This window comes from Pterocles gutturalis, unplaced genomic scaffold, assembly GCF_000699245.1.
Source record: "Pterocles gutturalis isolate BGI_N339 unplaced genomic scaffold, ASM69924v1 scaffold27376, whole genome shotgun sequence".
NCBI classification, from domain to species: Eukaryota; Metazoa; Chordata; class Aves; order Pterocliformes; family Pteroclidae; genus Pterocles; species Pterocles gutturalis.
In genome coordinates this window covers 56,804-71,303 of record NW_010103815.1, presented here as the reverse complement: position 1 = coordinate 71,303, position 14,500 = coordinate 56,804, and the positions used below count along the sequence as shown (strand labels likewise).

Sequence of the window (14,500 nt, the reverse complement as noted above, 5' to 3'; positions counted from 1 at the left end):
AAGCGAGAGGACAGACACTGGTCATCCTCTGGCAGTGATGGGCAGGGAGCTAAGGGGAAAGAAAGGGGTGAAGTGGCCATGGGATTTTCTTTGCTCCCCACTGTGCAGCCACACCTGCCCACAAAGGAGTTCCCTCTGCATGCCATACACTGTCTCCACTTCAACTGGAGGCACGCTGAATCCCAGTCTGCTCCCCAGTGCATCCCCAGCAAAGCAAAAATATATTGTGCTTTAAAAGAAAAAAAAAAAAAAAGAAAAAGTTGTTCTTTTAGGTAAAAAAATAGACTATATGACGAAATTGCCCCTTAGTGTTTTTCATTTAAGTCGTGTTCTGGCTTCACACAGGAATGGGTAAGGGGCTTGAGCAGATTTCTTTCAGAGGTCTCTTCTGACCTGAATTATTCTATGATTCTGTAAAATTATGTGTAAAGCTTCATACCTAAATTTGTATGATTGTTGCCGTTGCTCCTGTGAACTGAGCCATCACACATGTAGGTTGTATAAAACTATCCCTCGAGCTTCAGGAAACAGTCGGTAGGATTCAGTCCCCACGTGTGCAGCCTGAGCTTGCAAGTTCCTTCAGGTAACCAGGATCTCACACGGCGATTGGGAAACAGCCCTTTAGACACAGAGGCTACAGCTTCAGTGTCACTGGCAAGCTTCTGAAAACACTGCTATGCTGGCAATCCTGAGAGAAGCCGGTAAACTGGAATAATTAGGAAATTAGGGTTTCCGTTTCATTAGTGTTGTACAAAAGATACTATATATGTTTTGTTTTCTTTCCACAGCTTAATGTCTGGGCTAGCAGCCCTGGATGCCAAGACTTCCAGTCGATTAGGTATCATAACCGTCACTTACTACCTGTGGACAACGTTTGTGGCTGTGATTGTGGGAATAATTATGGTCTCCATTATCCATCCTGGTGGAGCGGCACAGAAGGAGAGCACGGAAGAGGGGGGAAAACCCATCATGAGCTCTGCGGATGCACTGCTTGACTTAATCCGGTAACTACAGTCATTCTTTCTGCTTTCTGAAAGTAACATTTTGTACACAACTGTGGCCTGAGGATACATTCTGAACCCAAGGGTGAACATTTTGTTTAAATCAGGAAAAAGAATCAAGAAAAGTTGTGAAGATGATTTTCAAGTTAACAGATACTTATATGGGCTGTTTCTAGTAAAATTTAAATGAATGGCCGCCAAATGTATGAGAAGTATTAAGAATACTGGGGTAGGTGGTTTTTTTCCACCCCCATAGAATTACATGTAGCCTGTGGAGCTCATCATCAAACCTATTAATAAGGCCAAGATGGTATTAAAAGGTAATGTTAATTTAAATAAGGGCAGACAGTTGTAGTAGGGAAAACCTTAAATACAAGAGCTGAAATACACATTTTTCAGGAAACAATTCTTAAAAGTGCTGTTAGAACTGCTCACAGCAACTCTCAGATGAACAACACAATTAGAAAGACCACTGTTGTGATCTTGTTATTCCTTATTTTTATCACATTATTTGTTCTGCTTTATGGCTTTTTCTTGTTTGTTTGGCTTCGTTTGGCAGAAGGGAAAGGTTGTTCTTTTAGACCAGCATTAGAGCACTGATGGTATTTCAGTAGCCTTGCGTGAATTTCCCTCTTTCTCAACATTTCAGGTGCTAGAGGGATTAGTTTCCTGACTGAACATAGTATGTGTCTCAGATGTATTTTGCTCATGCAGAAAGACCAAGTTTTGCCTTTGGTTGGTAGTTTCCCAAGCCAGTGATCTCACACGATGTTGGGCAGGGGCGTCTAGGCCCAGTGTGTATCTAAAACATGAAGAGTTCTCTTTGAAGTTTGACTTATTAGAATTTAAAACTTTGCTGTGATGTATGTACAGTGGAATTCATGTGTGTGTGTGTGATATACTGCTAAGTCATATTATCCTGTTTCTGCTGCATAAAGGACTGTAATTCCTACACCAAGAGGAAGGAAGTGAGAAAGTTACTGGAGCTTTGAATCCCTTAGTACAACAGAGTAGCTCTGAGACTGATGGAAGTAAAAGGGAATTTAAGAAAACTGTAATCTTAATGACTGTCTTCATAGCGGCAGTGTTTGGAAACCCTTTCCGGTGAGCTGGGCTGTTTCTAAAGCCTCGCTTTCAGACAAGGAAAGGCATAGGGAGACACGTAGTGCAATGTTACAGCCAAACTGACCTTACAGCTGTCTCTGGAAAGGGTCTTCCTCGCCATAGCTTCCCAGCCCCTTCCTCACACCAGCCCAGTTGCTTTTTGAGACCCTGAGTAAGCTTGTTCATGGAGATGAGTCGGATGAAAAGTAATTTGGGCATGCAAGATTGAAATTAACTTCTATAGTATTATGTTTACATAAAATGACCGAATGTCTGTATGACTGGAACCTGAGATCTGAGTTATGATCTCAGCTCTTAATCTCTGCCTGGCTAGTTCCTGTACACCACAGGTTTAGTGGTGAGGTTTGGGAACACTTCATTGTGCTGAGCATCATTGCAGGTAAAATCCAGTGTCCTGATCTAAACATTTGCAGATATCATCTATAATTTCTCTTCCTACAAACATCTACCTGAACAAATTACAATTGTTTGCATGAATATTTCAGGTATGCATGTTTCCACCCAGGCATGTGTTTTTAGTCTGTGAAACATTAAAGTCTTCCCTGGTTTGGGCAGGTGTCCACAACGACAGGCCAATGACCCCTCTAATGAGGGGCTCAGAAAGCTCAGAAAGAGATAATAAAGCTCGCTCTCCTTTTGCTGTGCTAAGCAACAGTCCCAGCTGGACTTTTTCTACTCCGAGTGCACAAACTGATGGTTTTTATTGCTCCACTACAGAAATAACCACATTTACTAAATAAATAAATAAGCATAACACAACCGTGGGGAATGGGCTTTCGGCCTAGGCAAACACTATGGGTGAAATCCTGGCTCTGCTGAAGTCAATAGCAAAACTCCTAAATATCTCTGTGGAAGTCTGGATTAAATGTAATGATGTATCTGCTGGTTTGAGCTAGAAAAACTGATCCTTTAGCTCAGTGATAAATCACTTCCATTCACAGCTGCAGACCATCTTTTTAGGCCCAGATTGGCTTATCTTCTCAATTCATTAATTTCCTCTCAATTTATCAATTGCATATGTGCACAGAAGTTTACACAGGAAACATCTGGTATTCTGCAAATGAAGAATGCTAAATGTCCAAGTGGAGAGATGATAGATGTGACAGAATTGTGGGGTTTCTTTTAAAAGCATGAATCTTGGCATGGTGATACACATATTCACCCCCCCCCCCCCCCCCCCCCCACTCCTCCTTTTCCCGCCCACTTTGAAATTATGAAAGACATTATTTTTTCTTGTGATGTTATATATGACATTGTCAAGACTGGAATTTTTGGCAGGGGGAATGTTGCTAGAAATTGAATTTCTGGAATTTTTGGGTGAGGATTTTGCTTTTAGAAGTGGTTTTAAACAGAAATTAAAGAATGTACTGACTTAGCAATAAATGAAACAAAAAACTACTGCAGAGTCTCATGGTCACCCTAAACATCTGCAACATTAATCAATAATCATGTTATTATTCTGCAGTATTTTGCAGACGGTGCTTCCTCTGCTTCTGTCTGTTAAGTGAAAAAAAAACCCCAGCAATAAAACCTCCAGTCCATATGACCTGATCAGGACATAACAGTGACACTGTACTGTGTAATTCCAAAATGGCTCTAAACCTCACATCAAACAGGACATACATAATCTCATCAACATACTAAATTTCATGCCTCAAAAATTGTATCCCCGAGTCAACCATTTTTTGCTACACTAAACAAAAGTACTTGAAAGTCTTCCTCTCTAAAGGGAACCCCGAGAGATTGAGGGCAGGATCTGTGGATGTGAATCTGCCCCTACTGATTTCCTCCGAGATTCAATCTGGACAGAGAGGCCACTGAATCCAGCATAACAGAAGTGTTTTCAACATTCAGTTAGTCTTTATACCTAAAATCTTTAGTGCTGCTTTGGCCTTAAATGTCTGAGTTTTTGCTTTAATCTGATCTAGCTTTAAAGCAAATACATCTTCTGCTGTCTGTGGGAGATAACCATTCAGCTGGGTAGTTCACCTCTGTACTTGTGCAGGATTCTCCCTGTCCATAACTTGCCCCTCTCCATCGGCAGTGTGCCAGGATCCAGGCTACGGACAAGTAATTCAGGAGGCAGTTGTGAGGCGGAAGCTGTGCAGGAGATGCTGTTCTGAAGATGCTTCTCTCTTTAGCTGCCACTTTATTACTACATTGAGACAGATGTACAAATCTGCTTTCATTATATTCAGGGTTTCTGGTGCAAGCACTGCAAGGCTCATGAAAGTATATTTTCTTCCATATTTAAAAGTATAAATCCTCAGACAAAGGATAATCTTGTTCTCTTTAACACACCAAAGTACCTGGTGCTTTATGGATTTTAATGGATTTACTCTCATGATGTGCAATACTTCTCTGAGGTAGGTGAGGACCATTTTCCTTTCTTACAGCTAGAGAGCCAAGACATGTGGAAAAGTAATTACCTCACTGGGGTTTGTTCAGAAAAATCTGTGGTACCAGAGGAAATATTCCTAGCTTGTACAAGACACAGTAGGAGTCTTGGTCAGGGAATGTGGCTTTTGGGGCACCTCAGTGGAAGTAATAGCAATGAATCAACACACATCTTTACCTTCTTTTTCCTCTGTGAATTGTCAAAATTAACCCCCTACTATGTCCCAAAAAATAAGAGTGAATTTTTAGTAGCCTTTTGTGAGTTAAGAAATGAAGAAGGGCAAGTTATCAATTTTTAAAAATAATTCAGACTTTGAGTGTTTCATTCAAAAGGACAAAAAGGGACATTGAGGAATAGCATTCAACTTAAAATATTAGGTTTGTTTAATTCTGCAACGTATATTCACCTGATAAGCAGAGTAGAAAATGCCTAAAATTTGGGGATGGACATTGGTAAAACAAGATATCTGACTCAGGACCACACTGTTTACATTAGCAGTTAATATTTGCACCACATTCTATTTCTATTATCAAAATACCTTTGATTTACAAGGGTAAATCTTGTCGCAAATTAAATCCCGCTACTTGCATTTGTCACCAAGGGAAACAAAATTTGACAAGATAAAAACAAACAAGCGAACACCATGCACATTCACACGAGGAAACAAAACCCATCCAAACTGGGGGTTCACCCTCCTGTTTTATATCAGACTGACTGCATGTGCAAGTCTGGGCACCAGCAAGTGCAGAGTTCACGCACATTTTTAGTCTTTCTCAAGTCTAACCTGACAGCATGACATCACAAGTTCATTCAGTTCAAAAGCTCCAAATAAAACAAATCAGTGAATGCAGTTAGGATCAAATCATGCCTTAACCCTTGACACACAAATTTGTACATTTCTGACGTTTGCTGGAAGGATAAGTCAGAGCATTTTACCACTGGATATTCAGGATTGCATCCAATTTAATAGCAGGCACTGGGAAATTCAATCTGGCTTAGCCAGGAGAGGGGGTTTTTTTTATACCACTAATAGTGAGAAGAGGATATAAACACTGTAGAGGATTTATGTTTTCATGGGAATCCTGACCACTCTTTAAAATAATTTCCCTTCCCTCTTTTCAAGCTAAGGGCTATATTCTATTTCATAGAAATTGTGTTTCTTGAAAATAGGGCAGGAGAAACCCAATATCTGCTGCAGTTTGAAAAAAGTCCAGGCTGTGCAGAACCAGAAATCACACTTTAAAAAGTTTACAGGTGGAGACAGACTTGTATATACACGCAATAAGATATTTAAGAGTGCATTAAATGATGGAGGGTTTAAACTATGAAAGAACTTTTTAAAACAACTTTGCACTACATTCATGTAATGTATTTGCCAAAAGCCACGGTATACTGTGATAGAAATATTTATCTGTCCCCTATGGCATACTACCATCTTTTACTCATTTCAGATTGCCAGTTGTCTTTTATCTCACAAAACCAGCCTGGTGCCAGCACTGTCCTGCACTGTATGTGACCAGATGTTCACTTCTGGTTAATTTTTAAGCAGTTTGAGCTGCACAGAAGCCCGAACCCCAAGTATTTACAAAAGACTCTAAAGCCCCTAAATCTGTGGTTCCTATTTGTCACAAAAGGAAACCAACATGAAAGAAAGATAATTCCATGGTGGAAACAATGCTGGGGAGATGGACTATGAAGCAGTTTCTGCTCTCCGGTTGGGAGGCCTTAGTCACAGAGCGGGAGGTGCATGGGGGCCAGCAGTTAAAACTGCATTAGGAAAGCTTTAACCCTAAAGGGGAATAAATAGTCCATCCTCCTGACAATGGGTCTGAACATCTTCCAATGTAAATGTACACTTTTTAGGAAATAACTTTGCCTGGCTGGACCCATAGTGGAAATGCATTGGGCCTGTCATGCTACCTTTGATATGATTCAGCCTTTTCAAGACTCCTAAAGATGCGATGTACTTGTGCTTCCACTCCAAATAATTTTCTCAGAAAGCCATGGCCCTGTTGGGGCTGTGTCAGGACATTTTCTTTCAGAAGAAGCAGGGTTAGGAGGTTCACCCTCCAGATCCCGTACTGGAACTGAAAGGCCATGCAACAGTGTCACCCTCAGGACAGATAAAAAGTCCACGTGTTTGGCAAAATTATTCCACAATTTGACTTCTGCTCTGATCTGCAAAAAAGACACGCAAGACAAAATGGCTTAGACCCAGTTAGTGATTTTTGCATTCTATTAGTATTTTTTAACCACAATATGAGGATTTAAATACCTCATTAATTCTGCAAAATCCTTCTTTGATCTGGAGGCAGTAAGATTGATACTGAGAAATGAGATGAGGCACTGGAGGTGACTACTGATGTGCAAGATGCGTCCTCCCATGGGCCCTGAGACTGGTCATTTGTTCAGCCTTGCTGAATTAAATTTTGCCCTTGATTTCAGGCGTGCAAACCCTGATGGAGCCCACTGACACCAGCAGGAAGGTATTTCAGATGTATGACTAAGGACAGGATTTGTGGCTCATGTGGTACAGTAACAGGAGTCAGGAGTCTACACCACTGATGACAAAATCATGCAGAGGACAGCAAAACAAACAATTTCTTGGGATTAAGACAATGTCACTGAGAAAGGAGAGGCATCTGAGCTCAGCCTATAGTAAATAGGAACCACAGTGCTGTTCGTTCTTGTGCACAGCTGTAAAACCTAGAAACTTTACAGCTGTCATGTCAAGCTACTCAAACTCCATTGTACTCTCCCTGTACTCTTCCTGTACAGAGTGACGGGGTAAGATCTCAAACACTGAAGTATTAGAATACTGTCAAATACCCAGTCTTAAAACAATGTTCTTGCAAGCTCAGCTATGCTAGTTCAACTTTGACAGCACTGCCCAAAGCTGTTTTATGCCCAGTGCAAATATAGGCCAATAAAATACTGTAAGGACACATATGTAGCAAAACCCCAGTCTGGTGGCTTTAATTCCACAGCGTGGGAGACTGCAGGCAAAGACTGTCTGGTGTGGCAGGGATTAGGTGCTGATAACATCAAAGTCTGAGAGCAAAACCAGATTGCTGCTGCAGAGCACAGAGTGCCCCAGAGGGAACGGGTGTTCTGAGTCGAGGAAATGACATCTGCCATACCTGTGGCTGCTCTTGCGCTAGAGCAGCTGGCCTAATTTCTTATTAAAAAGATCTATAAAAGCTGAATGCTTTGCATTAACAGAGGTTGTAGTCAGGACTCAGAATGATATTTCAGATATTCATCAGTATAACTGCAACCAGAATTTGGCCTATTATTTCTAATAGAAGTTATCCAGCAGCCATCAAACTGGCTGTCCCAGTAGCTGTAGGCTCATGTTCTGTGGACAATTTGGCTCATGGCATGAGCAGTAAAACAGTTTAACAGTGCTGATATTTGTATCACTACTCTAGTTCAGGGAGAAAAAAACGAGAGAAGTGTTAATTGGTAGGTTAATTGCTGGGAGACAACAGAGAAGGAAAGAGGACCTTCCACTTTTGGCAGTGGTAAGGTGCTAAGCAGTCCTAGGTATAATGGGAAGCTGCACCCTAGAGCTGCTCCTTAGGCCAGGTGCTGTCTATATACAAGTCTTCAGGATTTTCTTCAAATTCCATGGCTACCAAATTGCAGAACACATGCTGCCTGAGTCATATGTATACATTTCTAACTCAATACATCCTTATTTCTGAATCCTCTTATCCAATACAGAATTAGGGAAGGGCTCCAAAATTTGCAAGCAGAACAAAGCAACCTGTGCATCACAGCAGGATGGAGTCGCAGAAGATGTTTAGTAGGTCACTTGGGCGGACATGCTGCTGTCACAGCAAATGCAGGCCAGGTGCCTGCTTGGGCTCAATAGATCACAGAAGGTTCGCTGGGCTGATATTGAAGTTTCTTGCACATCAGTCTTCTTTTAGACTGTGTTGAACACTCCCGCTCTGTCTGGCAGAATTCCTGAAGCAGAAGATGCTCTGGGAAATGTTTTTCCTCAGGGCAGACAGTATTTAGCTCTTAATTTTTTATGTAACCAGAAACCATATGTCTCCATTTCTGCTTTACAATCATATCGTTGTCTAAGACCTAAATTTATCTATGTTCCACAGCAGCCTCACTCACTGTTATTCACTATATTTAATTCCCTATTATTATGTGAAATTATTTTTGCAAGGAATGCTGAATTGTGCCACTGAGGTTAGAGACAATGTTGCTTGTACTAGAGAAATGAATCCCAGATCACTTTAAATTTCCCGCACTATTGTTTTGTGTCCTGTATCTTTTAGGCAATCTGAAAGTAATCTTGGAAATTTAGAAGTATTTTATCTGCTTAGCTCTCTTAATTGAATAAACACAACAGCATTCTATAGGTGGTGACAGCAATGAGTAGCTCAGCTTGAATTATTACTTCATAAGTACAGACAGGGTTTTTAATTCAGTATATGTTAGTGATAAACACATTGTTTGTTCTGAGTAGAGAGACAGCCTCACTTTATGATCCCGATACCAGATGTAAGTAAGTAGATCTTTATCTTGCCCAGAATTGCAGTAAAGCCAGTAGAGATCTGCAGGGGACAATTGCAGGCTGGATGCCTGGAAGATAAGTGGGCAGCATAACGAGATTCTGTGAGGCTGCAGCACCCTGCCATCAATTTTGTCATACGTTTGGGCACATGCAAGTGTCTGGATTTTGGGCTAGTCTGAAGCTCCCACCCCAGCGATCATTCTCCAGGGCTCAGGTTTGGTGGGACAGAGACCCCGAGGAAGCCAGGCTGGCTTGCAGCTTGTGAGGATCCCCCAGCCTTCCTCATCCCAGTTCCATGGCACAAAGTCAAATCCACCACTGCCAGTGGAATTCCCAGGAGATCCCTGCCACGCATCCAGCTCATGTCTGGAAATATCAACATGCAGCAAAATGTACACCTAAAGGAAGAATTCTATCATTCTATGATTTCTCAAGTGTTTCTGAAGAGGCCTGACTGAACCAACAAACACTCCCAGTCATCTCCCTGCTCTAGGTGGCAGTTTGATATGTTCTTCTCATTATTTGTTTTTAGTTCACTAGTGTTCCCATCCATCAATTGCTCTCTTGAATGTTTTTAATTAACAAAACTAAATTTTGGCTAATACTGGATTTTTTCAATCCAAGTAAACAGCTTAAAATCAAAACTAAGCCGAAGCTCTGGCAAACATATTCAGGTCAGCCTTTCACTAGATAAATTGTGTAACTTCGGGAAGGCTAGTCTCAAGGACTGGATCACGGTGCATAATATATTAAAATATATTGGGAGAATTCCAGCATTCAGTATTAAGTGGGTAGTTGTAATTCCTGCAGGATAAAGAATGATAAAGAAACAAAATGCTTTAATCCTCCACAAATTTGTCTAACATTTAATCTAGCCACTAACCATATGATATTGCCTTTCTCAAGCAGTCGTAATTTGTTCTTAATTATACTAATTAGGACTATAAAACTAAGGGAGAAAGTGGAAATCGTCAGCAATTAAACTCATATTTCCTTGTAAAGCTACAGCTCATGCATGACATTCATATTCAGAGCTGTGCAGGAAACCTCAGTGTGGATCTATGCTTTCAGAACATTTTACATTCCCACAGCAGGCCAGAGCACAGTCATCACACTAACACTGTGCACTCCTGTAGCACCTTTCTTCTGGTCATCTCTGTCCTGGTTTCAGCTGGGACAGAGTTAACTTTCTTCAAAGTAGCTAGTGTGAGGCTGTGTTTGGGATTTGTGCTGAGGAGAAGGCTGATCATATACTAATGGTTAGAGCTGCTGCCAGGACAGTCAAGGGCTTTTCAGCTTCTCTGCTGTGCCACTGGCTGCAGGAGAAGCTGGGAGAGAGCACCGCCCCAATTTCCAGCCTAGGATGCAACCTTAGGTTTAGGATTGAGACCCAAACTGGACAATGGTATATTCCATATCATGCACGTCATGCGATCTATCCAGAAGTTCGTTCTCTCTCTCTCTTGTGCTTTCACTCACTCTTGGCTGGCTCTCACTCTCTCTCTGACTCTCGGGCTCTTCTCTTTTCTGGGATTGTGGGTTTGGGACTTCCCCTGCTCCAGGATCGTTACCTGGGAATGGGCTGAGCCTTGGTCACTGGGTGGTGAGCAGCTGCGCTGTGTATCACTCATTTAATAAATATTTGTATATATATTGCTGTTATTATTATTTTCAATTTTATTATAGTTCAGTTATTAAATTGTTCTTATCTCAAGCCACAACTCTCTTTTCCATTCACCCCTTTAATTCTCTCCTCTGTCCCCAGGAGCGGGAGGGTGTTTGCTGCTGCTAGCTGGGTCAAACCATGACAATCTCAAATCATAAACCAAAGATAATGTAATATTAATGAAACTTTTAACAATCTGGAAGCAGAATTCCCTCATGAAACATAATAAGGCAGTAACCATCTTTTCTCTCCAGTGTTTCCCTCTGCTATAAACATCCTCTCCATCTTCCCGGGTCCAGCTCCATCCAGCTGTTCTCCAGTTAGTCCCCCGTGTCAGCCAAGCCCCAGGGCTCAGGCAGAAGGTTGTGTCTGCATCTGATAGGAAAGCAATGCACAGCTGGCTGCTGTCTGTGTCTTGCTTTGGCCACAGATTCGACATTTGAAGCAGAGAATCATCAGCTTTATGGATGATTTGCAGAGACAACGCAGTGCTTTGTGCTGTTGTTACCAGGGCGAAAGCTCTGTTGACACTCATACAGCACTGCTTACAACGGTGTAGCGAGTGCTGGTCATTGCTAACCACACTGTTACACGGTGTCTGAAGTGCCTTAAGCTAAATCACTCCAATTAAATGAAAGTGTGGACAAAGGGACTGACTGATTTAACTAAACCTCCTAACTTGTGACAATTTCCTTCTGTGGCCAAAGCTGCTGTCTTCCGATAGCACATCCCTGTAGCGCACAGCCATCATTGTACCCAGGGCTCTTAAGCAGGACTGGTAAAATGGAAGATGTTGCGGTGTGCAGCACAGCTAGCGGACACTGTTATCCCGGAGGAAGGCCAGGTAGCAGACCAGGCTGCAAGGGGAAGGTAAACTAAACTGTCTTATCCGCACCGAGACAAGGAACGGCCAGGACAGCTGAAGAAGACTTACTCTTCCTTGATCGCGCATCAGCCTTGTGTCTTGCCCAATAGTAACGTGCCTGTGTAACGCTGATTTGCCCTAAAGCAACAGCTTTACCAAAATGCCATATGATGCTGTTATGTGGCTTCTCTGCTCTCATACTGCAGGCCAGCAAAGCCCCCTCATTTTCAGTCTTGTGTTTCAATCATTAGACAGTACTACTACCCTTTAATCCAAATTCTTCTCGCTCTGCTTTACCCTGAAAAGGATAATTAATTATTGCTTTGTAGCAACTGCTTTCTGTGCCTGATGCTACTGAAACAGATTCTATCTCGTAATTTTAAGTGTGACCATAACGTCACATTATGATCAATTAAAATTGCAATAAAATTGTTTTTTTCTAAGACAATGTCACACATCATGTTCTTACTTTGACTCCATTAGGAGCAGGCAGATGCTGCTGCTGCAAAGAGAAAAGCAGGTCTGGAAGATGTCTCCGTTCAGCAGCATTTAACTGTGGAGATAAATATAGCAATTCTCTTTGTAATAAGAATGGGCTTTTCACATATACTTAGGTTTTGTCCTGTCTTGGAGCTTGAGCTGGACTTCAAATAAAAAGTCTTTTGATTAGAGAATTCAGGAGTTTTTGCTTGCATAAATTTATGTATGTGAAAGTATATAATTGAGTCACCGGCTGTCACTGTCTTCTGCCCATAGGTTCAGAACTTTGGGCTGAAAATAAGTCAGTTCTGAAAATGATCTTGTTAGAATCATCACACAAATCTTGATTTCCAAATGCTGCAAAAAATATATGACTTTTTAGCTTTTTTTTGCCAATTATACTATGATTCCTCTTTGAAGCCTGTAGAGGGTGTGCTCTCCATTTCAAATGAGGACTGAATGTCTTTCTGGAAAGTAGTAATCTATCTCAAATTGAAGTTATAAATTAGCTCCAGATATTATTGGGTGAAATGTTATGGACTGAGACACAGAGAAAGACAGAAAATACGACAACAAGAGTCCCTTTTGGAATTAAAAATCTATTGGTCTCACACCATAAGGTCGTTGTCTTCCTCTGTAGCTCAGATGTGAACAAAGACAAAGTTGTTGGCCTCACTTCAGACTCTTGTTCTGAAGCGTCAGAACCATATTAAAATAAAATTAGCAGAGACTGTACAGTTCTAATCTCAGTACTTTTAATCAAGAATGAGATTCTCCTTTTGAAAAGCAAACTTTTCTTGACCAAACCACTGCAAATTCTACATCACTGGTCATTTTAGTGACAAAAGTGTATCAGGAGGTACTACAGTTTATGAATTATCTCCCAGGAGTATTTAGAAGTACCAAAGTAGATTACAGCACTCGGGGGTCTCAGGAATACATCCCTGAACACTGACTCTGTCTTGAGCAGCTCGTTACTGAAGTAGGGAAGACAAAATATAGAATAAAGGAATATTCTCCCTAGTTAGCAGATGGGGAAGGGAATGATAGCAATTATGTTGTTCCAGTTACAACATGGAGACTGTGGCAGAACTGAAGTGAGAGCTCCTGGGTTTCACTCTAGGTATTCAGAAGCAAGTCACAAAACTTTAATTCTAAGGACCTGTCTCTCTGTTGAGCCTTGCTCAGTCAGGTACAGCTTGTATGGCATGAGTGGAAGAGAGTGGCAGTCTTTTGCACCCATCCAGCCCTTGGTCTCCAGGAGGGTAAATAACTGATTTATCATGGGAGACCCAAGACACAGTAAACAGAAGTTGTTTTCAGTTCCATAGAAATTATTCTTTCATTTGTTCATTTTTAGGAACATGTTTCCAGCCAATCTTGTTGAGGCCACATTCAAGCAGGTAAGTGGCTATATTCCTTTTACCACTGATGAAAGAGTTGAGCCAGCATCGTATAAAACATGTATCCTTATGAAACAGAGCTGTCAGCTCCACCTCCACCTGGGGCCAGATCTTTGAGGACCTTGCTGTGGGGAAGCAGAACAATTTATGCCGGTATGCATAGAGCATGGTTACTCTTACCATAGGACTGCATGTAGTAGCTGGATTCTCTTTAAGAGTACACAGTAACACTGCACAAAGGAAGAGCAGAACACCATGTGCAATTAAAGCAACAAAAGCATGTACTTAGGAAGAATCTAATTACTCAGATTGGAATTCTGCCAGAAAATCTCTTCTAAAAGTTCTTAGTGAGTAAGAGGCATGGCTATATTTCTTTCACCTGGAGGAGTATTTCGTGGGAACCTTACCTCTGGTGAGACAAGGAGAAGGACACTCAGAACCTCTAGGGAGTCATTCCCTAATATGTCTTACAGGAAAGAAGCTCTGTCAGGAGAAGGTGTGTTTGCTGCACAAGGGTCTGGTTATAGGAAACTGATTTTGTCATGCTTTTCTAAAAATTCAACTGTTTTTACAGATTTTAGCAGCATAGGGACAGAAGCTGTCATTGTTTTCTTGCTTGTCCCTTTAACATGCAACCTCCTTTAAGAGAGTGCTCAGGAGGTCTCATTAAACTATTAATTCCTTTTGGGATATTATAATAAAAAATACTTTGTTTTCTTTCAGTATCGCACCAAGAGTATTCCCATCATCAAAGCTAACAAAGCATCATCTGAAAGCACCACTCGTCGCATTATAATATATGGAGTCCAGGATGAGAACGGATCCAATATCCAGAATTTTGCCTTGGATATCACTCCCCCTCCTGAAGTGATTTACAAGTCAGAACCAGGCACTAGTGACGGCATGAATGTGTTAGGGATCGTGATATTCTCTGCCACAATGGGTAGGTTTCAGACATGTTTGCTTTGTAATAATCCAAGTATCTGTTTAAGAGAAAAAGATAGTGGTTGGGTTGTTTGGCTTCT

General features: G+C 41.3%; 1 protein-coding gene across 1 annotated transcript in view; it reads left to right on the top strand.

The window, feature by feature from the left end:
• Positions 1–14,500, top strand: part of LOC104471502 (excitatory amino acid transporter 5-like) — a 53,198-nt gene that overhangs the window by 15,526 nt on the left and 23,172 nt on the right. Inside the window, exons 3-5 of the mRNA XM_010086860.1 lie at positions 789–1,004; positions 13,433–13,475; positions 14,199–14,418. Of these exons, the coding sequence (XP_010085162.1) occupies positions 789–1,004; positions 13,433–13,475; positions 14,199–14,418 (479 nt within the window). The remainder of the gene's footprint in view (positions 1–788; positions 1,005–13,432; positions 13,476–14,198; positions 14,419–14,500) is intronic.